Consider the following 24,532-nt stretch of genomic DNA (forward strand, 5'->3'; position numbering starts at 1 on the left):
ACAGTTTGTGGAGTCTGAAATTTAAGTAAAAAATAAATAATGTAGAAGGATTTGGCTACCACTGATATATGACGGTAGCTTATACTTAAAGAGGTCCAAATTTTTAATTGATGTACCAAAAACCTCTGATCAGCAAGATTATGCCTTCTGTGATGTCACCCGAATGTGTTACTAAACGCTGCTTTTGAGAAGGGTAATGATATATATATATAAGTCCACAAAATAGATAAAAAACAAAAAAAAACTGTTACATGTGACAAACTAAAGTATAAATCCTTTAGTGGAACATTTTTTTTTATTAAATATATGCTGGGAAAATGTTTATCTAATTTCAGTGAAACATTTACCACTGAGTAATAAATTATAAATTTACGGATTAATGCCAGCGTTGCTATGACAACTAAGGATGGCGGACTGTTTTCATACCCCCGCACTACGCATGCGCGCAGCAACGTCGATCTTTTTCTCGCAGACAGGAAGTGTGAGCAGCATTTTCCACCATTCACCTCCATCATGGGACTGTCACTGAAATAATCACAGCAGCTCGCCGTACAGTCTGTATATGTGTTCAAACAGCGCCCCTGAGTAGGCGGACTGTGTCGCTGTCACAGTTTTATACGCCTTGGGTTCTTTAAAATCGACTTCCTGTCCCCTCCTGCAATGCTGCTGCTGTGCTGTCTCTTTAACTGAAGGGGTCGCGGCCGATCCTCCGCTCGCTCATCAGGGTCCATTCATGAATAAGACAACATTTGGAGAGGGAAACTTGTGCTGTCGTATGTGATTTTTCGCTCAGCGGACCGGATGCGAGGGGCAGGCAGCAGCCAGATGTGTTCACCGCTGTCGGGGACGCGGCTGACAGCGCAGGAGTGACTTCCCATGGCCGAGCCCCCTGCTGATGGTTTTCACTTCATGTTGCGAGCCGTCAGGAGCAGCAGCCGGAGGAGGAGGAGGCAGCTCGTCCCAGCTCGCAGTCAAAACATGCTCGTTTCCTCGCAGAGTTTCGTGATATTTACGTGCTTCCGTCCAGACCGAGTCACTCTGGGTTAAATAGCTCATTGGTTCCGTCTTCCTTTTTTTTTTTCCCCTTCTTTTTTATTTGCTTATAAATGAAAACACACCAGCGGAGCTGTGGACCTGACGTACCGATGGGGCAGTGAGTTATGGCAGCGAAGGAGGACCTGTACGCCAAAGTGACACCGCGAAGGCAGCGCCAGACCCGACCCAGCACCATCAAACATGGCTCTACTTTGGACGTGCTGCTGTCCATGGGCTTCCCCAGGACCAGGGCGTAAGTGGACAGCTGCTCTCTCTCTCTCTCTCTCTCTCTCTCTCTCTCTCTCTCTCTCTCTCCCTCTCTCCGTCTCTCTCTCTCTAGAGAGTTGTAACTAGTTGTAACACAGTTACAACTAGTCTGAACCAAGCAGCATCCACTTATTCCAGTATCCTGGTCAAAAGTTTCCTTTACATCCATCTCTACTTGCTTTTATTCTCTCAGCATCTCTGCTGTTGGTGCTGCTTGCTTCTGGTGTGTCCATGTTGGCAACTCATAACTGTTTTACAGTGTCTGACAGTACAACTGTGTTAATTTCAAATTGAACACATCTGAAAACTCAAACACTTTGGATCTAGTTGTTAAATAGTTGAAGCTTTTTTTTATTTTACACTGGTGAGAAAAGTACCAGATACATGTTAATAGATTGATTATATAGTAAATTCAAAATATAATAAAAGGAGTTAAATTGCTAAGTAATTCTACTTTATTTTTTGCCCAACGCCAAAGAATCCAGACCCAGCCCAAGATTGTATAAAGCCAATTCAGAAGTTCATTCCCCGACAGCCAGTTTAACACCAGTAACGTTTTCTGTTTTTTCTTAATCCTAACAACCAGTAGAGATTCTAACAGGATTATAAACTTGAGTAAAAATAGAATATTGCACAAAGATTTTAAATAAAACTGTAACATGTGATTTAATTGCTTTTATTTAACAACTGTTATCGATACTGCACTGAAATAATATAATGTTCTGCAGTTATAGCTCGGCTGAACTCACCAGTATTCAATAATTCTGGTATTCTGGTAAAAAAAAAATTCTCATATTCATCTGAAAATTTTTATAAATCTAGCCATCTTTTCCACTGATGATCTTTGGCTTTTTTATTTGAGTCCATGTTGTCAACTTACACCCCTGGGATCTTTCATAATGACCCAATTTAAACTCAGGTGTTTGCTTAACAGTCTCAAACCTGGGTTTTCCCACAGCAGGGGAAAAAAATAAATATGATCTTAATTTACCATTTTAATAATATTCATTTTGGGATCATTTTTAGACAGGCATTTATACATTGTAGCGTCTTTATACATAGACCAATAAATTATCCAGTTTTATTTAGAACATAATGTTGATTTTGAATATGCAAAAAGCATGAAAAGTTCACTTTTTGACTTTACATGCTGCTCTTCTTTACTCCATTCGTCATCTCATTAAAATAACTTTAACAACTGTAAAAATGGAATTATGGGCTTTTTTTTTTTAGCAGTTTTAAAGGAGTTATTTCTTACATATGCCACCATCTTTCTTTAAATATTATTTAAGATGAAACATTTTAGAGCTTTAAATGAAATGTGGACTTAAACGGTACGGATCACAGAGACAGGAAGACGGGGTTGTTTCGATTGGGTTTTATGCAAAAACAGTTCAGTGCATGAAACGTGACTCACGAGCAGCAGCATGATAAAAGACGCTCTCAAGTTATGGATGTAAACATCACTTATCATACCGTAAATATCTTCTTTGTACCACAAGAAGGAAGATATTGTTGTTTTAGATGTTAAATACATAAACAAGTTTAAAAGCTGAAATGTTCTCATGTAGAAAATGGTAGAAGTGATTTAAAAATTTTCTGCGAGAGAAGCTTGGTTTGCTTATTCCTTGGGCTGGCTGAGGATTAATCATGGTTTCCTGAGGAGGGCTTTGTGCTCACTGTCTCTGAGTGTCAACATGATCTTAAGGGTATTTCCTGGTTGTGGCCGTCAGTACTTCTTTTCATTCATCCTTTAAGCAAAGCGGTTGCCAGGAAACAAGCATTATTGATTCCAGACAGTAGTCTGTGGATTAGCTGATAATATGAAAACGTGTGGTCTGCGTGTTTCTTATGGTTTTTAAATAAATGATTTACAGTTTGCAATTAGTAGAGGCAAAACAACAGAAGAAATCCACTAGAAGCAGAATTGTGATTTAAGTATAATTAAAAAAACAAACAGATAAAGTAATGAAATATAAATAACGAAACTACATTTAGGTTTAAATATTGAACATAACAGAACAAAACAGAACAAAACTACATTGCTGTAGTTTTGTTCTGCCAAATAATGACGACTAATTGTAAGCATGAGCGAGCTCTTTTTAATTTCTCTCCTCCCTCTCACTGTGCAATGTCTTCCCTGTCACAGGAAGTGTTATTATTTTGTCCTTTTTCATTGTAAGTACTGTCAGATACACCCACATAAATTATTAACCTAACATGTTGGAACCGTCCCATCCCACACAGGGCCTTTTTTTTTCTACATGCCCAAAAATGATCTCCCAGGTACCAAAGAAACGATTCTCTTGTGAACGCTGTAATTGGATTCTGTTTAGCTTTGTAAAAATGAAGGCAGACATTTTCGCAGCGACTCGGACTAGTGGGGTTAAAAGTGTTGACCAGCCTTTCCTTTTAACCTTTTGAAAACATTAAATTTTTAAAAATGCTAGGTTTTTTAAAACTGACAAAGGTTTAATGGTTTTCTGTCCAACGCCAGCGAGTGGCTGTGATTCGTATGTTTGCATACGCACATCCATTATCTACGACACTCATTGTCGCTTTGATTTAATAATTGATCTCTGTAACAAATCGTTGTTACATGTTAACGCGCTCCAGGGAACAGTCTTGGCTGCCGCTCCGTTGAAGCTGCCGGTTGGTTTGTGCTCATGACTCTGGCTTGTTTGTTTCTGTTCGTTGACGATTTGGCAAGTTTTGGTGCGGTTGCAAAAACTGGAACAAAAACTAAAGAATTAAAGTTTTTTTTTGGTGGCAAGCAGGAACTCCTCCATCAACAGTTATTAGCATCCCAGGTAGAGATGTGCTCAAATGCTTTAAAATGAAATGCTCGTTGGGTTAATTGGTTCGGTTCTCAGGTAGGAGTGTGTGTGTGTGTGCGTGTGTGTGTGTGTGTGTGTGTGTGTGTGTGTGTGTGTGTGTGTGCGTAGTTGTCCATCCTGTGTGTCAGCCTCCACTCGTGCTTCTTGTTGCAGCTCTTTCACAAAGAGCTATTTGGGTTTTTCTTCATGTCTTACCATCCTCTTCACCGCAGCTTGTGGTGAGGTAAATATGGCTCCTTGCGTTGCCTGGAGGCTAGTGGCCAAAATAAGTGTGTCTCTGTGTCACACTTTCTTACCGCTGGGAAACAGAGAAGTCTGAGGTCAACAGGCCTCTGCCTTTCTTTAACGACGTAGTGTCTTGTCTTTGCCGTTTTGAAGAGTGACCAAACCAAATCTACCTCTGTGCCATGTCGACTATTGTGCCTCACAGAAGCAGGAAAGGTTCGTCAAGTAAATCTTCCCAGATCAATGAACATTTTTTTTTGCCTTCGTGGTGTGTTTTTTATTTTATTTTCCGTTTTGAAGAGTGTGTCAAAAGAAACAGAGAAACAAGAAGTTATGGTTTTAAAGAAAAGTTAACTCAGGAAGTGAAACACAATGATTTAGTTTTTTATCACACTTCTTTGAAGTACAAAAAGTTATAACATTTTAAATTTTGGCCAAACTTGTATTTCTCAAAAGAAATATGAGTAATTATCAAGATAATGACCGCATTCCTCTAACATTTTCAGTGTTGGATTATTCGACAGCAGCAAAAGATGAATTTACTTTACAGCTTTTAACGCATCAGTACCAGCAGTGCCAATATGTAAATCAACAGTGTAACGCCACATTTAAGATTTTTCAAAATTTCAACCAAATATTTATCGCTAAGACATTCGCAGATTACTTGCTAAGTGTTGTTTTGTACCGTTTATGTTCATTCGGGTGTAGCATGTTTTCCCTTCCTTCATTCCTCATTAGTAAAACGTTCAACTTTTCATATTTTGCCACTCTGCTGCTCAGCGTTGGTGGAAGAGGAACAAGAAATGTAACGGAAATGAGCTATCCATCACTGCTTCAGGCAACAAAAGCTTATTGTGTTCGGGTGTTTGTTTTCAGGCTGTGTGGAACGTGAATCATGGAGACGCACACACACAATCACACAAAAAGAAACTGACCCTCTGTTTTATTCTGGGGATGTTTCTTTCTTTCGTTCTGTTTTTTGTGCTGATGCATCCAGGATCTGACCTGAGTAATCAGCTCGGAGCTGCCTGGAAGGTTGTTGCTCTCCTGATTGTGTGGAAACAAAGATGCGACGTGACCCCGGCTGAATGTGCAGCAACACGCCACTGACGTTTGAAGCGGTGTGTTTGCTGTCGATCTTTGTTGTACAGGTTCGGTAGGACGTGGAAGAAATGGGTTCAGGAAAGCATGAGTGTTTCTGCGTCTAAATCAAATGGTCAGTTATTAGTTTAGTCCAAAACCGTCTTTTAAAGCTTCAGTGAACCATTTTCTGTTGCATGTTGCATCCTGTAATTTGCTTTTTTTTTTCTGTACTACATTTGTAAATCATCCAACGTCTTTAGAAACACTTCCTTATAACACTTGAGTGTTAATTTTAACTTCTTGTTGTCCTGTATTTCCTGGTAAACATTCCCCTTGGTCCTTTTTATAGTGTCTATATGGAATCAAACCAGCGTATTAAAAGTCCATTAGTAATATTGTTTTTTTAGCTATGATAGTGTATTTGTTTAGATTTTGAGGCTAAGTTCTGCCATATTCTGAAGGCAACCTTTTTATTGGGTTGTAGTAAACATAGCAGCGAAAGCAGATGTTTTACTGGCTGAAATAACTGAGTTTACTGGAAGGACAAAACAGCCTGCAAAGCAATAAAAACACAAACACCTTAAGACTTCATTTGTCATACACTTAAGCAAAGACGCAAGGTTAGGGATTAAGCTAATTTTGTTTATATTGTAAGGAAGTGAAAAGGCGAATTCAGACCTCATGAAAATCCCAAAACCCTACTTTTTTTTTTGTCACATTAGTAAGAGGCTATAAATAGGGGTTAATGATAAATGATGTGATGGAAAATGTAGTCAGATGCCCCCCGCTTCATTTTGGTTAGCCACTCTGAGACGAAGGTGGCAGTTTCTGAGTTGGCAGGAAGCCGATAAGGAAAAAAAAAACCCATCATGATAACTGCAGTGATAAAGTCCAAAGACAGACATGAAAAGAATTGGTCTTACTCTGTGTTGAACTGTGAGCGTAAACAAAACATGTCCTACTGCAGAGACATTGGACATCAGTGTTGACGTTTTAGTTTCCATCCGTGCTCAGAGGGCCGGTTTTCCGACTTCTTTTTCTTTTAAGAAGTATGGATTCCCTTTGAAGGAATGTGCTCAGGATTTCCTAATGGATAACAAAAACAGGTACTGCTTATACCTCCACTAATTTATTATGTGCTTTTTGCTTTACATCTTAAATGACTATTTAGGCTTAAGTCTTTGTTTTTTTTTTTTGCAATTTTAAAATCTGTATTGTCTAAAATTCAAAGCTATAGAGAAACAACTTGTTAAAATCCATTGCTAAGTAATTTTTGAATTCTTTTTTCCACTTTTAATGTGACACACAACCGGTACGAAAGGCACAATAAACTGGTTGCAAAAGTTTATTAAAAAACACTTTGTAATTCACCTTTGAGTTTACCATCAACATTTACATTTCATTTTAGGTTTTTATGGCACTAGTTGCCTTTATTTGCTGTATTTAAAGAGAAAACGGGCGGAGAGAGGAGGAAACTTCAGGAATCGAACCATGGTGGCTCCATCGAGGACCAACACTCTCCTCTAGATCTACATCACCCAATCATATGCCGTTTGCTTACGTACAAACCTAGCATCGATTATAGCGTCTCTAAGGACGATTGACAATGTTCATTTGCTCCAGTACTTTAAAAAATATATATATTTACTTGTGGCTTTTTTTAGCTAAAGCCTAAGTGTGCGGAGAAGTTGCAAAAGACCAAGATTATCTCTAGGTATACGTATCAAAACCACAATCAAAAACCATGTTTATTAATATACTTAGTTTTATGCAAGTTAGGAAACGACAAAATTATTTCTGTTTGCTATCTGCAAGAATAACGAGGACATTTTTAAAGAAATATTTATATTCAGAAGTTTACATTGTAATTTCCATTTTGTTATTTCGTATAACTGCCTTTTAAACTGTATGTTTTGGAGAAACGTCTTGGGTATCCTTCCTTAAGGAACGTCTTATAATAAATAAGTAGCTGGACATTTGGCCCATTTCTTCTGATGAAACTGGATTTAGAGAGTCAGGCTTGTACACACCTTTTCAGCTCAGCCCACAAATCTTTTATCTAGATCCAAGCCTTGTGCTGACCTCTCCAAAACTGTAACTTTGTTGTCAGTTTTTAATTAATTTAAAGGCATGTTTAGTCTTTGCCCAATTTTCCCTCAGCTTTAATTTCCTGACTGATTTCTTGGGATTTCCTGTAAATATTTCATCGTTTTGCCACATATTCTGTAAAGTGCACCAGTTCCTCTTGGAGCAAAATGCCTTCATAAGATGATACTGCTACTCGCATACTTCACATTTGGGATGGCGTACTCTGACTTGCAAGCTTCCCATTTTTTTCCCCAAGATGCAACGCTGGTCCTCGTTACCAAACACTTCATTTTTAGTTTTATCAGAACAAAGAAAGTGGGATTATTTTGTTCCTGGGTGTATTTGTAAACTATAATCTGGCTTTTATGCTGCTTTTGGAGTGATAACTTCCACCTCTCTGGGTGGCCTGCTGCTCATGTCTGCACAGCACCTGATTCAGCCAAAGCCTGGTTATGAAAACCGGCTACAGCATCTTGTTTGGATTTATTGGTTTTCAGTCAGGATGTTGTACAGGATATATGTGAAGTTTACAAAGGATTTTTCAATGTCATGCACCTGGATTTTAACATTAAGAAGAACTTTTAAGAGCTTTAGTACATCCACCAATGATGAGCTCCAATTATTATCAGCAATGGCACGTTTTGCATCTTCTATTCTGTTTTCTTGTCAGATTCGTTTTACAGATACAAGTGTCTCTTCTGCAACATGTTCTCCAACGACTTCTCAACATCAAAGCCAGCGCGGTTTCTGAGCCGTAGCGCATATAGCTGTGTGGAGATTATATGCTCTAACTTCATTTTTTTTTTTTTTTCCCCACCCTGTCCACCTGTGAAGTCTTTTTGTGAGTGTAGGAGGAAGTCAGAGTGCACACTGAATGCAGCACATTGTTCCCCTTACCTAGAACACTTTCATTTCTCTTCCCTACCCAGAATGCCACTTTAGTACAACACGCAAAGTAACATCAAGTGAAACCATTTAACACTTAGGCAAATCTCTGGCAGAATTACAGCAAAAAAGAAAAACCTTCTACACTAACGTATCAGGAATAGTGCCGCTGCGTGCAAACTAAAACAAACGCTGAGCCTGTGTTCAAGACAGCCAAGAGGAAGTCGCTCATTTCCGGAAGTGGCTTGTGACCTTTTGCAGAGCACTGTCGAGTTGGTAGTTGGAGGGAGGATGAAGCAGATTCTGAGTCGGTTGCGGTCATACTGAGCGATGGCGTTCTGTACTCAGTGAGCCATCGTGATTTTTCTCATTAGATCAATCCTACATTCGGCAAAAAGTGAATTTTCTGCTGAAAAGACAAATTCTTGTTCCAAAAACCCTCATGTCAAGGCTCCGACCTCGTGTATTCTCTTTATGTACAACCTTTCTAAATATAAATTTAATTTGCGGCCTTAATTAATGCCAGACACTTCTGATGGTGCGCCTTAAGACAACATGCATGCGGCTGCCGACCCAACCATGGCCGCCACTCCCAAACACTTTCTGCTTTCGCTGCCTGTGTAGCAGCCGTGGGACTGTGAGTAGGGCTCAGTGATGCATCATGATTTTGGCACCAGACCTTAAACAAAGTATTCACAGTGAATCATTTGCGCTGTGTACAGTTTAACTTGTTTCACTGATGTCATAGAGCACTAAAATTAGCCTTCTAAAACCAAGGGGTTCTTTTAAACCTTTTTCTCTCCTTCGCAACTTTACTTGAGTCGATTTCTTATTTGCTCTGTCTGACCTGGTGAACCTCCCGTCTATATCATTAAGATAAATGATGGTAAGAAAAGACCTCGGCTGTCCACAGATGACTTTTGTTCAATTTGTGGCTCCTGGTTTGCTGAAAAAAATGAGTATGTAACACCAAAGCAGGCCTGTCTGTGAATCAAATATGCCACTAACCCGTAGGGCAAATTAGGGGTTCATTTAATTAGCAAATTAGCACAGCTTACCATAAATGCATAAAAGTATGGCATGTGTGGCTCTGCTGAAAGTAAAGTGGCTACACATGGAAATTAGCATTGTTAAACGCTTTTATTGCAGATTAGCTAAGGACTGCTTGCATGTTTATGACAACAAAGTTACACTAAGTTTGGAGTTACACATACATTTACACAGCAGTTGTGACACATGTGTTGCTGTCTTTTCCTAGAATTACAGATGTAATGCTTACATTTTTCTATAGCGCTGGATACGTCTAGTTTCTTTACAGTATTTGCAATCTGGTAGTAAATATACAGCAGATATTTATTCCTAATGTTACATTTAGTGATGGAAAATTTAATTTACACTTCCTGTAGACTCACAACACCCTTTGACCTCTCCAAGCCCGGACAGTCTAAGATCCCTTCTGGTTCATGGATGTTGCCCTTCTGGGCTTTTTGCTCTGAGCAAAGCTCGTCTTTCTCCTTTTCCAGTTAATGCATGTGCAAATAACATTCCAACCCTGTAATTCAACAACTTCTAAATGTAGTTTGTGTTTCTGCTTGGGGTTTATGATTGGCGGTTACATTCATAGTCAAGGGGAGTGTTAGGCTCAGTGTTGGAAAACGTCCCCAAACTGACAAAGGTAGATGGCGACTACTATCAGATATTTATCAAAATGTTGTGAATTATTGTAGCAAACTTCTAAGTTAGTTACAAAATGTCGTACAGTTTGAGACAGCTCAGCTTTGAGGCACTTTAAGCTACAGTTTCTTCATGTTAGCTTAGAACTTTTGGCTAGTTACAGAAAAAAAAACTTAATTAAAAAGTACAATATTTTGATCATTCTCATTTACATAAGATTAACAAACCTTTTGAAAACGGCTAACAAGTTGTAGGTGAATTTTGGACCATTTTAAGAGACATGCTAATAGCTCAGCTAGCTTAGCTTGTTGATTTATTTCATTTATTATTTTCAAAGATAACTCCTAGAGATGCATCATCTCTTTTTTTGGGGGGGGGTGGGGGGAGGGGTCCTTATAAAACATAATTATGAACAATAATACAAATCTTAACAAGTAAATTCAAAATATAATTCAAGACATTTAAACACACGCATGCATGCTTCCCCCCCGAAAAAGCTAGCTTTGATTAGCTAGCTTTGTTGATAAAGCCAGCTTATCAAAAAAATACATGTACATATAAATTCATATTAGCAACTGTATGGTACACGCATTCAACATGACACAAAATAAGACAATACATGCAGATGCAGTGTATGTGTGCATGTCCATGTGAGGAGTAAGTAAATTATATTTTGTTCTTTCTGAAAACTGGAGCAAAGACAATTTAAAAATATGAAGCGAGGTGGCACAACTAAATGATGGAGGCAAATTATTCCATCTAGGATAAATGTTCCAGGAGTAGCTAGTTATTTCACATATCGCCAAATAGAAGAATATGTGTTAGCAAGTCTAAAGTGCTCTCTACACAAATTATAAACTGCATTTTTTCTCCTTTGTTTTGTGTAAACCTAGAGTGCTGGCATTTTTTCAGATAAAAATTATAATGTAAAATTAACCAAATGGCCTTTTCATGCATATGAAGCCTAATTAGGCGTGAATAACAACTACTATCTGTATGGTAAATATAACATTTTGTCTGTAAATACGTAAATTCTCATTTCATCGAATGCTTGCCTTGCTGCAGGCTGAGTGATTGTGGGTATAGCTGGACACGCTGTTGCAAGTGGAGCATATTTTTTCAGCTGATGGAAGCTCTCCTTTGGGTGCAGTTGAGTGTCAGGCAGCAAACTGAGATCCCAGCAATGCTGGTGTGATAAGTATTTGGAGCTGTCTGTTTGCCGTCAGCTTATAAACAGGAAATTCTGTTTCGCTGGTGGAGTCGAGTCGGGGAGGGGCCCTTGGGAGCATCTAGCTGCAAATGTTGTAGCATTTGTTTATATTTGCATGTAATGTAGTTTATCTTTTCTGCTGTTCTTTCATGGCTAATTTGCCTGCATGAAAAGCACGATGTTTACATAGTGGAGGTTTGTCACTTCCAGCTTGTCGAGCAGCCTGGAAAATGACTAGAACGTAATAAACAGCCCAAAGAATGTTTAAACATGTGAGAAACCAAGCCGTAGTGAACATGCAAAAAGACGGTGAGTTTATCTACAAAGACTGCTAATGCCCTTATCATACGTGAGAAATCTGCAGGGCTAAATTTGATATTTCCTGCTACGCAGGTGCATGCGAAAAAATATATTAAAAATCATCTGACGACATCACCTTTACATTGGTTGTTTGGAACGGCTCTCACTCAGGGCAGAGTGAGAGCCGTTTCTTTTGCACAGTCTTTAATCTTTTTCATCTTTGTTTGGCTTTCAAAAACAAATTCAGTTTAAAAATAACTTGCTCAGTGTTTGCTGAGAATAAGTTAGAAGTTGAGGACAGTTTGTTCTTTTATTCCAGCAGAAAACATCCGAACCTTTAAAATTGAGTTTAATAGGGATGAGTTCTGATGAGATCTTCTGTGAGTTGCATCCATTATTTAATGAGTCCAGATTTTTTCACATTTGCATCCACTATAATTCAGTCAGAGCAGTTTCTTCGTCTCTTCTTTAGGTTTTTTTTCTGGTTGATTTTGTAATTGGTCATTTTCAATAAGCTCTGACTTTTTAACATCGGTATGGAAAAATCTTTCTACAACATTATTCAATGAAAAATATTCCTACTACTGGAATTCTTCCACATTTTGTTACAATCAGAGTTTTTTTTATGTGATTTTATGTCATAGACAAGTAAAAAAAATGGCTCCTAATTGTGAACTGGAACAAGCACAGGGACGTCCCCTCCAACTCACTGCTGTTTGAATTTGGTGTGAGTTTGTTTTGGGAGGGGGGTCTGTGTCCACCAGCTTTGCAAATCTAGAGACCAAAATATTTGTCAACTCTCAGGTCAGAGAGTGAGTCAGATTGGATGGAGAATGCCTGGGATCTGCAGATTAAAGTCTGTCATTGACTTTTAATTAAATACTGATCTGGACATATGAATATTGTTTAAGTTAAACTACTCCATTGTCGCTCCAGTTGTATGTTAAGGTCATACACATTCTGCAAGAACAGAGAAATGTGTTGTCTCTCCTTGTCCTGCAACATCAAGGTCATTCTGTACTTAAACCCGTGGTTTTTAAAAAATAGTTTGTTTTTGTTTTGGGCAGAAATCTTGTCCTGACTGGTTTCTAAAGTATAAAATATATATGCAAATGCTGCAGGATGCATTATGAAAATATCACAAGAGTTCTTGTGACGTATATGAAATATCCTGAAAAATTTTGGGTTGTTTTTTTTCCCCACCTCAAGTAAATGAACAGATTTATTTGTTAAGGGGTGCAAAATACAAATGTAGGGCAAGTTGTGTTTTGTGTCAGTTTATGAAATGCCCCAAAAACACTGAGGTTTGTGGTTCTGACATAAGCTGTACAAGGACCAGCACTAGTTTGTTGGGAAATCTTTACATCTGCGTGGCTGAGTGTTGAAAGATTAATGATTTAATTATAGACGCAGGTCAGACGATTTTACAGAAACAAGGTCATTTAGACCACTGAACAAATATGCATTCATTGTCCTCATTAGGGAAAGTAAATAATTTAAAGTTGGATAAAGTCATGGGTATGCATCACTATTCTGTGAAATGACTGAACGTTTAAAAACGGCAGATTTGAGATCTTCAGTGTCTGAAAGCAAGAGCGACGGCAGAAGGCTGAGTCTAGCCTCTGAGGCGCGACAGGATGCAGTAGCCGGCCGTCTGAACTTGGTTGCCGTTGCTCTCCGTCACTTTGATCTTTTTGCTTGATGCAGTTTTTCTGCAGCTGTCAAGACATCAAAGATTGTGTTGACATTGATGGTCTGCATTCAGATGAGCGTGTGTCCCCTGCGAGCATGACTGGCAGTCTGCTTGCAAAAATCTGCACCCGATCTTTTGCTCTGGTAGAAGAAAACGTCTTATTTATCCATTCTGTGTAGGTTTGAACCGTGTCTAATTATATTAGTCCATTATATTAGACTATTTCCTCCTGCATCACACTTTATGTTAAATTTATCTACATTTTTCCATCTGGATTACACCTGTTTCTTCACTCTACAGGCAACCCCAGTGTGTGAATGTCAGCTCTTTGAGTAAAAAAGGCAAGTCAAAACCAAGCTGATGCAGTGCCTTCTCACCATTATTAATGTTTACACCCACAACAGGGTTTCATAGCGTTAAAAAAAGAACAGGTCAAATTCACCGTGTTGCACCATGTTTGTATATTTGCTCAGCAAACCTGCATAAGAACTTTAGTAATATTTCATGTCACACGGGGTCTCTTTGTGCAAAGATAAGAAGCATGCAATCCTGTGTTCCAGCTCGGATTGGATTTCATGATGCCTCAGTCACATCTGCTTGTAATCCCATCATCCCTTCTGAAATAAAAAAAGACGGGGAAAAAAAAAATCCTCCTCCACACAGTACCAGGTGGAATCTTTGTATAAGATGATTGTAGCACACAAATGGCTCTGCGTGTTAAGCCTTCTCCACCCAGCCATGGCTTGTATTATCAGGAACTGGGTCAGTGAGATAAAATGTTGTATGTGGACGTGGTAGACCAGTTCAGGGGTTTGTCTTTGCTCTGCACGTGTTCTCATGTGTGTGTGTGTAAAGGGGGCGCACCGTTCATTCAGACCCTGGCAATCTTTCACGATCCCGCCGACCCGCCCATCCCACCCTGCTGTGTGTCAGGGCGCTCTGCCTCGGGGTTCGGGGACGTCGCCGAATCTAGGACCCTCTCTGTGGGACGAATATAAAAATAGCTCATTGAGTTTGAACACAAACAGGGGCACAGTAAGCACTATCGGCGCCATCACACGCAGAGGAGCTGCAGCTAGTCTGAATCACGTTCCATAAAGAAGTCAGAAGGCTTCGCAGTGGCACAGAAAACGACTAATTTGGTATTTAGAGACGATCATAATGTCTGCACACAGGGGTAAAAAGCGGTGCTGTCTATGTTACAGTTATCATTTAGTTAAAAGCAGTATTATAACCGTTTTGTGTTTTTGTTTGCTGATCCAATGAATAAGCCATTTGTTGGCTTGGGCCCGTGCCTTGTTCTCACACAATGCACAAAGAACTCCGGCTGAAAGGAGATGGAGTAACAAGGCTTAGAGTTCAGCTACAGTCTTCATCACTGTGGTTGGTTATTTGGCAGTCGCTCACATCTGAATAGTAAGCAAAAGATACAAATATGAATCATGGATAAATGGGGCAAAGAGAATTATGCCGTGCCGTACGGCTCATTTGGGTGGATGCAAGCGGCAATAGTGTGACAAAACAAAAAGTTGCTGGTTGTTTGCATGCATGAATGCAAATACGATGGATAACGGTTTGCTGATGAGATAACATGAAGTCACATGTTGGTAATTTGTGTTATCTTCACCAATAAGCAAATCCTGCCCACAGACCAGAATTTGCATGCAGTGTGTGGAGGTTTAATGTTAAAAGGAGAACCTCTTGGTTTTTCTATTGCAAAAGTATTCATACCACATAGTCACAGCTATCAGAAATTAAAATATTTTTCCAATAAAAAAGCTGCAAGTCTATTGGTATATATCCCTAACCTTGCCTGTCCAAATCTTACCAGTTAAGACATAACTCCGGACTTTAACTGGGCCATTCAAACGTGTGAATATGCTTTGATTGAGGCCATTCAAGCTCCAACCCAGTGTTCAGACTTTTGTTGATTCTTAACAGGTTTAGTTGAGAACTATGACCATCATTCTGACCTCGTGGACCAAAAGTGTTCATACATGCATACGTGGGTCGAGCATACTTCTGCTTTTTGCCCTTTTCCTCTTTAAGGAGCCCAAAAAAGCAAGAATTAAAAAAATAAAAAAAACAGCTTTATCTGTCCAGAACAGCAAGACTTAGCAGGGCAAGTTATAAGAATAGCACATGTTTTTTTTTAAATTGCATTCACAGTTAATAATTTGTAGAGGCTTTTAAAGGGACAACTATGTGGGTCCTTCCTGTGAGCGTGACTGGAGAGACGCTGTCAGTCAATAAAAGCTCAGTGATGCAGTAACGGAAAAAATGTGAACAGGATTGCAGGATACATTGCAACTGTCAAAAAGTCTAATTATCAACACATAAGAATCTCTGTTTTACAAAAATCCAAAGCGTTTTAAAAAAAAAAGTTTTATGGCTTGAAGAGTGACTAAAAGCACGCTACATTCTTTTCAAGGAGGAATAACATCTTAATTTAGTTTCTTCCTAAGCCGCCATAAATAAAAGCCTCTGGTCTGATGAAATGACTGAGCAATCGGGATCCCAAGTGAAGCTCGGTATGAATGTCATGCTTTGAAACGCTCCACGTGGCTCGATGTCGAAACCTTTTCCAGGGCGCACAGGATCTCTGGAGTTTCAACACGATGATGACTGGAAGCGTATAAAAAAACACCCAGAGGCCCTTGTTGTACCTTTTACAAGTGAAATCTATAATAAAGTGAATCTTGTGTACAACCAAAAACATTAGTCATGCTTGCAAATTGTATTACATAAAGCAGCCGAGGAAATAAATTGTTAAACAAGACTTAGAGATGGTTTGGCCTAAATATTCTCAAGCACATAAGTGCTCATTACTTATTAATAGACTGAGCTTCGTGAATCAAAGCAACACGTTTGCTTTTATGACAATGAAACCCTCACAATGCTTTCCTAAGAAAAAACAAAGCAGGTTTATTAAATCAGAGTAGCTCTGTTTCCTGAACCCTCTGCTCTAAGCATTAAAGTTAGGTCATGAATGATATGAAGCAAGCTGCTCTGAATGCATCTGGTCCCACAGGAGAGAGTATTGATTCTGTGATCGTCCTTTGATCCCCTCCTCTGTTCTGGTTCCCGTTGCAGGTTGAAAGCTCTGGTTTCGACTGGAGGCAAAAACGTCCAGGCGGCTTGCGACTGGTGAGAGCAACACAAGCGCATCTATTCACGTTCTGTGTAGCACAGAACAGGAAAATATATGTTTTGGAGACAAACATTTGCAGTCCTTACTTCAAAGAAAATGTTTTGAATCTCTGCGGCTTCTCATTACTGCCCTCTGCTGGATTGTAAACGCTCTTCCTGTCCTGTCCTTGTTTCTGGCTGCTCTCAGGCTCTTCTCCCATTTGGACGACCCTTTCCTGGACGACCGCCTGCCCAGAGAGTATGTGTTGTACCTGCGGCCCAGCGGACCTCTGCTCCAGCAGCTCACACACTTCTGGAAGCAGTCCCGCCTCACCTGCGGGAAGAACAAGGCCCACAACATCTTCCCTCACATCACCCTCTGCCAGTTCTTCATGGTAACTTTATGCTTGCTTTTTATTAACGTTAACTGGTAACCTCGCTTTTTGTTTTCAATCCCCAGTTGTTCAGTTTAGTCTAAGACCGAAGTTCCTCTTCTGTGGAGACAGATTGTCTGAGTCTGCATTTGCGTGGAGACTATTTCCTTTCTGAAAATACAAACCTTGGCAAAAAAAAAAAAAAAAGTATATATAAAGTATATATAAAGTGTGTGTATATCTATCTATCTATCTATCTATCTATCTATCTATCTATCTATCTATCTATCTATCTATCTATCTATCTATCTATCTATCTATCTATCTATCTATCTATCTATCTATCTATCTATCTATCTATCTATCTATCTATATATATATATATATATATATATATATATATACATACATACGTATATATAAATATATATACTCCATTCTGTCTGTTGATATGTGAAACTGATAGAAACTGAAAAGCTGTATCTGCTCTGAAATGTGACTGTAGAAAGCCTGAATAAAATTTTAAATTCACATAAATTAATTCAGAAATTAATTCAGCTATAGGGAAAGTTGCTGTTTGTAATAAGATGTTGACATGATGTATCATTTTCCTTCCAGTTCAGAATAAGCACATGACTATCACACAAAGCCTAACAAAGTACATTGAACTTTGTTCTCTTAAGATGTGAAAAGGTTTACGGCATTGTAGTTGCTGATGCTGTTTCATTTGCTTCTTCTTCTGTGATCACCAATTATCTTCTGCACCCCTCAGTGTGCTGATGAGAAGGTAGAGGCTCTGACTGACGCCCTGCAGACCACCGTGGCCAAGTGGAAAGGTCGCATCCCCATGCCTCTGCCTCTGGAGCTCTACATCTCCTCCAGCTTCATTGGGCTTTTTGTGGAGGAGCAGATGGCCGAGGTTCTTAAGAGCTTCGCTGCTGACTTTGCAACCGAGGCGACATCTAAAGCAGGTTTGTCCCTTCAGATGAGTGCAGAGCGTTGATTCCTTCTCTGTGAAGGGAGCAGCTACAGGACATTATCGGGGCTCTTAAGTCATCAGCCCAGACTGACTGTGTTGATTTGACTTCATCAAGTCCTTTTGGTACCAAGATGCAGATACTGTAATAAAGGTTATCATCTCTAAATGGAGAATTATTGTGGGAGTAAATTCACATCTTACACATTTTTGTCTTCGATTGGGTCTGAAGAATTGTAAAAAGAGCTTAAAAAAACAGTTTTTTTAACAATAAGTCAATGTTTTTTGGTGTCTGGAAAATGAGCCGCATCAGTAACCTTCCAATTGTTAAGTGACATTCGACGGTCACTGTGCCGTTACCTAGCAACTTAAGCTAGCAAAGCAGCAGAACAACACGTTTGGTCAGCTCGTTTTACTGCTGTATACTCTGTACAATGGCTTCTGGAAAAGACGAGTGTTTTGTTGTTGACTTCACATTTGTAAATCGCTTGCTGCATTCTTGTTTGCTGTGAAGGAGGCTCTACTTCTGCTTTTCAAAGATTTACGGTTGTATAATTGTGCACTTGTATGCAGCCATTTTCATGTGCCAGTGTAAAGTTTATTTGGATTTAAAGGGACAGGACTCCCTAAAACATGTCATTCTAAAAGGATCTCAAAATATGCAGAAGTAACTAAACTAAAATGTCATTACTTAAGTGTGATTTTGTGAAAAACAATTTGCAAATATGTTCAGTGTAGCCGAGTGATCTATTCTAACTTGTTAAAGGAAGCGTTAAAGTCACCCTTACGCAAAGATAGATATTGAGGAAATTAGTTTCTATCCGTGAGAAAATGGTACCATTGTACTTAATGTTTTATCAATGTATGTGTGTGTGTGTGTTTTTTTTTTTTTTTTTTTTACAGATGTCCACGTTGAGCCCCATAAGAAGCAGCTCCATGTCACCATGGCGTACCACTTTAATGCCAGCCATCTTCCAGTTCTGGAGAAGTTGGCCAAAAGCATAGAGGTGACCGCGGGCTGTGATTGGCTGGCTGTGCTCCTCTCCAGGGATATACGCTTTGCTAACCACGAGGTAGCCCTCCCTCCACCAAGCCGGTAGCTCCTCTTATGAAAGCATCTCTCCCAACGACTCTTCTCCTCCTCCTGCAGACGCTTCAAGTCATGTACCCGTACGTGCCTCAGAACGACGACGAGCTGGAGCTGCTGCAGGGGGACTTCATCTTCATGTCTCCGGTGGAGCAGAGCACAGCCAGCGAGGGCTGGCTGTACGGCACTTCGCTGGGCACCGGGTTGTCCGGCCTGCTGCCCGAGAACTACGTGAGCCGTGCCGACGAGTCCGACACGTGGGTTGTTCATGGGTAAGGATGGGGAAAAAAGCACATTCCCGACAAGTACACTGCTGTAGGGCTGCTGTGTGACTTTCTAAGTACAAGGAATAAATAAAGCTGAGTTTGTTCTTGTGTTGATCGGCAGGTCTCACTCCTTTCTCAACTGTGCCTCTCCATCTCCCCCTGGTAACCCCATGGGAGGGCTTTTATTTGATGGACAGCTAAATGACAGTCTGCTTGACAGTCTTATGGATCCTTCCAGCCTCACTGGCCTCCTTCCACCTATGCAGGTACATTTCACTGTAACCGTCCATTGCCTAAAATGCCTGCTTTAATAAAGATAACTGTGAACTTTGATGTGAAATTATATGAAGGAGTTTGAGAACAGGTCTGTTTGAGATAACCTATAATCCCCCCTGGATCTTTTTCCACATCATGTCCTATTAAAACCACAAAGTTCAGTGTTTGTATTAGGATTTTATGCTACAGATCAACACCAATGAAAAGAAAAGGAAACATTTTCTATCACTGTAATTATGGATGATATACTTTGCAGTATATATCCACCAGACTGATGTTTTTCCCTGTTTATCTTGCAAAATACCTCAACCTTACCTTGTTTGGATGTAGCACATTTATGAACAGCACTTCAGTCTCGTTCAAAGTCTCTTAAATTATTTTTAGCATAATGCTTCCACTGCCATGTTTTATCACTGGCGTTCTGAATAAATCCAGCTGTAGATCTGCACAACTGGATTTAAACTGAGATTAATTTACTCAAATTAGATATCTTCTGAAGATCAGCTGTTTGCACTGGGATTTATATAGAGGAAACAGAGTAAAGAGGGCTGAATATAAATCTATACCACATATTATGGATTTTTAATGTACATGATTATTTTTTTCCCGTTTTGGAATTATTTACTGCTTTTTGTGAGTCTGTCACAAAAATCCTAATATGACACATGCATGTAACCTGACAAAATGCGAAAAAGCGCGAGGAACACATTCGGAAAACTCGGTAAACGCCTACGACGTTTCCATCTCAGGTATCGAGGGCGACCGCTCACTCCTCCTCGTCCAAGATGAGGCTGTTTGTGTGTCGCCATGGCGAGAGGATGGACGTGGTGTTCGGCAAACACTGGGTCACCCAGTGTTTTGATTCCAAAGGTGGGGGATGCAGAGCTGTGATGCGGTCTTTAAAATGCCAGTGTTTTCTTCTCTTCTGAGACCTTAATCTGTGCTGCACAGGTGGATACATTCGTTCTAATCTGAACATGCCGTGCAGCCTGCCAAGCAGGAGCGGAGGTCACCGGGACTATGAAAAAGACTGTCCGATTACTGTGTTTGGCTCCACACAGGCCCGTCTAGTAGGTCTGTCTGTGTGTGTGTGTGTCATTTGCAGGTTATTCACAAATGCATGGTGTAGTTGGAATTCATTATGAGTGACTGTGTGTTTTGGCCCATCTCAGGTGAAGCCCTGCTGGGAAGCCACACAACAATAGACTTTGTTTACTGCTCTCCTTCCCTCCGCTGCATCCAGACTGCTCAGCACATCCTCCAAGGTAGGAGCTCATCCTCCTTCATCTCGTCAGTAGACTGACCACCAACGGCTGGTGTCAAACATCATCTAAACATGCACTTTGTGTGTATTTATGAATGTTACTGTCTGTTGGTGAGGGAGTTTTAGTGTTGTGTCTAAAATCTTTTTTCCAGGCTCTTATATCAAACCAGTTAGACTGGAGAATGGCTCCAGTATGTTACGACAACACCGGTGCCAATAGACTCAGTGGGAGTTAAAATGTGAAGCTTTTATCAACTTGTTCAGTCATCGAAGACTTTTAGTGTCTTTTCTGCGTGGAAAAAATGACACATTTTGTCAAAATAACCTCTCTGCTTCTCAGCTTCATTCTCCGTTTTAATCTGTTTCAGGTCTCCAGCTGGAGGCCAAGACAAAAATCCGCGTGGAGCCCGGTTTGTTTGAATGGACCAAATGGGTTTCAGGCACCAGCCTCCCGGCTTGGATCCCACCGGCTGACCTAGCGGCCGCAAACCTGAGTGTGGACACAACATACAAGTACAAAACAACACAGATGTTGGATCATTTTAAATGTTATGCTGTGGTACAGTTAAATCCTCATCAACTTTGATGGGTTTTTGTTTTTATTTTTTATTTGTTTTTTTGCTGCAGACCTCATTATCCTGTAAGCAAACTGACCGTGTCGGAGTCCTACGATACCTACATCAGCAGGAGCTTCCAAGTGACCAGAGAGATTCTGACAGAGTGCAAAAGTCTGGGTAAACTTTTTAAACTTTTTCACATTTTAGTTTTGGAGAGGTTTTGTCTCATACACCAACACAATGTAATGCATAAATGTGAGAAGAAAAGACATTCAGACACCGTTGGCAACATGTTTTTATAAGTAAAAATAAGTTAAGTGCATTTTTATTCAGGCCCCTTTCATCTATTCTTACATAAATTCTTGGGCCTGGATGCTGGTCAGAGTTGATAGGAAGATGGGTGGAGTTATAGACAGAGCAATCATGAAGGAAAACTTGTTAGAGGCAGCAAAAGGACAGGTAGAGGTTTAACTTCCTGCAGGTCAGAGATGTTTTAGTTCAACACCTTGGTTGTAACAACCTCCTTGGCATGTCAGTGTTCTGCAGAGGAATGCTAACGAGTCGTCGTTTGACTCAGGTGTGTTGAACCAGGGAGAGAATTAAAACGTGCAGGACCGACTTTGGAAACGATGAACCCAAACATGCAGTTAGAGGTATTACAATAGGTCAAAACATGGTGATTTATTTTAAAATGGCCTGGTTAAAGTCCAGACCTGAATTCAATTGAAAGACTTGAAATGAATGTTTTTTTGCAATGATTATTTTTTGCAAAACTTTATACAATTATGCAGCTGTTTTTGTTACTGTATCTGATAAAATACTGCTGAAAAATATAGATGTTTTTCTGTAAGACAAAACTTGAAAAAGCTCAGTGGGTTACCAGTTACAGTACATCCATATGTATATATGGATGTATATATACATCCATATATATACATGGATGTATATATACATCCATGTATATATACAAAAAATATATATATTTTTTTTACCTCTGTCACACAGGAACCACGGTCCTGATTGTGGCCCATGCTTCCTCCCTGGAGGCCTGCACTCGCCAAATACAGGGCCTCAGCCCCCAAAACTCCAAGGACTTTGTGCAAGTTGTCCGAAAGGTCAGTTCTGCTTTATCTCACGTTGCTTTCATCCTCTTACTGTACCCCCCTCTAGTTCCTTGCCTGTTCTTCATTCGTAACATGCACATCTGTCTTCTCCTGCTTGCAGATTCCCTACTTGGGTTTTTGTGCTTGTGAAGAATTGGGAGAGACAGGCGTGTGGCAGCTGGTCGACCCACCCATCTTGCCTCTCACACATGGACCCAATCACAGTTTCAACTGGAGGGAAATGCTAATGCAAGACTGAAGGATATGCTGTTAGGCTCCCTATCTTTTGTCAGCTTGAACTGCTGAAACATTATTTATTTTTTTCGTTTTACAATTCTATAATTCCATTCAAACTACCGAAAGGACAAAGAGAAACACAGAGTGGCTTCCAATGAAAGACATTATGCAAAAATAAAAAAAATTATATATTTATATATATATATATATATATATATATATATATATATATATATATATATATATATATATATATATATATATATATATATATATATATATAAATATATATCTGATATAAGCCAATAAATTGCAGCTATTGTACTTAGATGTGACGCTCAGGAAAGAGAAAACCCCAGTCTGTGCTGAGATCACAGCAAAAGCAAGCTTCAGGTTGGATGGCATTTTTCTGCCTGTCTCTCTATATGGCACTTATTTACTGAGAGCGTGGAGGTGCTACAGAAGAAAATTGGACGCTTCCTGAGCGATGCGATGAAACAAGATTTTTATCCGGAGCTCTGTCTCTGTCTGCGGCCCCTCCTCCAGCAGAGGGGGAAGTGGGTGGTGAAGACTTTGTACTCTGCTGCCTTTTCACACACTGTGACACGCATTAGTTGAGACACACTTGTTCCACAAAAATATTTTTCCACTTGTCAGAAGCTATTATTTAACTTGTAGCGACGTCCCCATTGTATAGAAGAAGCACAGAAGATAAGGTCGACAATCAGACAGAGGAGCACCAGTCTTAATTGTTTTCAGTTGTTGTCAGCTTTAAAAAAAATTTATTATTGCTGTTCTGGTCCTATAAATTTCATATCATTTCCTTCGACAGTTACACTCATGATACCATCTGAACATTTGGCCCTCTAGTAAAGCCACTGCCCACATCTTATCAGTTGATGTGACAAATGAAATCTTTAATATTAATTCGCAGGATTAACTGCATTGCTACTGATATGCAGGTGCCTCTACTAAAGTTATTGCTTGTTATTGTCATGACCATACCTGAAACTCTGTTAACCTCATAGAAACTTTGCTTTTCAAACTCTTGGTGATTCTTTGATTTTTCTTTTCTTTTTCCCGTTACATGAAATAATTTTAGTACTCATTGCTTAATGCATCTTAATGCTGTATGATTTGAAATCTGTCACACTATAAATTAATAAAAGACAGTTTTGGAGCTGTTATGATCTGTATATTTGTGTTCTGCAAGAACAAACTCTCTTTGTTGAGTTGGTAGAAGAGGTTAAATCCATTCACCTTTCCATGTAATGTGTCACCATTCCCATGAAAGACATGGCGGTGGCAGCGTTATCCTGTGGAAATGGTTGTCTTCATCAGAGACAGAGAAACTTGGCAGAGCTGATGGAAGATGGATGGAACTTTCAATAACAAACAGTGTTTCTAAAACACTGTTTAGAAAAAAAATATTCAATCAGACGGACTGGATCCAGGTACAATTGACACTTTTCAGACTACTGTTGGTAAAAAAAAAAAAAAAACAACAACCAACCAACCCACAAATAAAATAAATAAAAATAAAATCACAAATATGCTATGTGTACCTTCACCTTCTGTTGATCTTTTTCAACAAACTCAACAAAATATGTTAATGTTTTGTTACAAATGTAAAAAATACATTTGCATGGAACTTTATTGTATTTTATATTTAAATATTTTCTCAGTAAATTCCATTGAGCCATTAAGCACTGAACCGTGTCCACCTACAATAATCAATGAGATTGAACACACCTGTGAAGTGCGTCTTCCAATATCTGTTATCAGTAGCCATAACGTTATTATTAAAAAAAAATGATTTCTGACTATATACCTTAACTTTAAAAATAGTTATTATCTGGCGGGGTAAAATGTGCTAAAACATCTACATTTGTCCCTCCGCTCCCAACAGGAAGACATCTATGAGCTCAGGTAGGCTAAGCTAGCTACTGTTTCTGTTCCGTTGATT

At 39.5% G+C, this 24,532-nt stretch overlaps 1 protein-coding gene across 1 annotated transcript; it reads left to right on the top strand.

The window, feature by feature from the left end:
- The first annotated feature begins 68 nt into the window (after positions 1-68).
- On the top strand, positions 69-23,751 carry ubash3ba (ubiquitin associated and SH3 domain containing Ba). The gene is made up of 14 exons (XM_014983533.2): positions 69-1,288; positions 16,391-16,444; positions 16,635-16,821; positions 17,573-17,771; positions 18,680-18,849; positions 18,927-19,135; positions 19,251-19,395; positions 20,155-20,275; positions 20,357-20,479; positions 20,578-20,670; positions 21,038-21,182; positions 21,297-21,403; positions 22,232-22,341; positions 22,451-23,751. The coding sequence occupies exons 1-14, from the start codon at positions 1,161-1,163 to the stop codon at positions 22,586-22,588; spliced, it is 1,929 nt and encodes a 642-aa protein (XP_014839019.1). The 5' UTR covers positions 69-1,160; the 3' UTR covers positions 22,589-23,751.
- The last annotated feature ends 781 nt before the right edge of the window (positions 23,752-24,532 follow it).

Source organism: Poecilia mexicana, unplaced genomic scaffold, assembly GCF_051168715.1.
Source record: "Poecilia mexicana isolate PSO_F unplaced genomic scaffold, ASM5116871v1 scaffold_14, whole genome shotgun sequence".
Taxonomy (NCBI): domain Eukaryota; kingdom Metazoa; phylum Chordata; class Actinopteri; order Cyprinodontiformes; family Poeciliidae; genus Poecilia; species Poecilia mexicana.

Excerpts from the sequence above, each read along its gene's own strand:
- ubash3ba (XM_014983533.2), top strand. The coding sequence starts at position 1,161 with ATGGCAGCGAAGGAGGACCTGTACGCCAAAGTGACACCGCGAAGGCAG. Across the intron at positions 16,445-16,634 it reads GTCCAGGCGGCTTGCGACTG|GCTCTTCTCCCATTTGGACG; the intron begins GTGAGAGCAACA and ends GGCTGCTCTCAG. Across the intron at positions 19,396-20,154 it reads GCCTCCTTCCACCTATGCAG|GTATCGAGGGCGACCGCTCA; the intron begins GTACATTTCACT and ends TTTCCATCTCAG.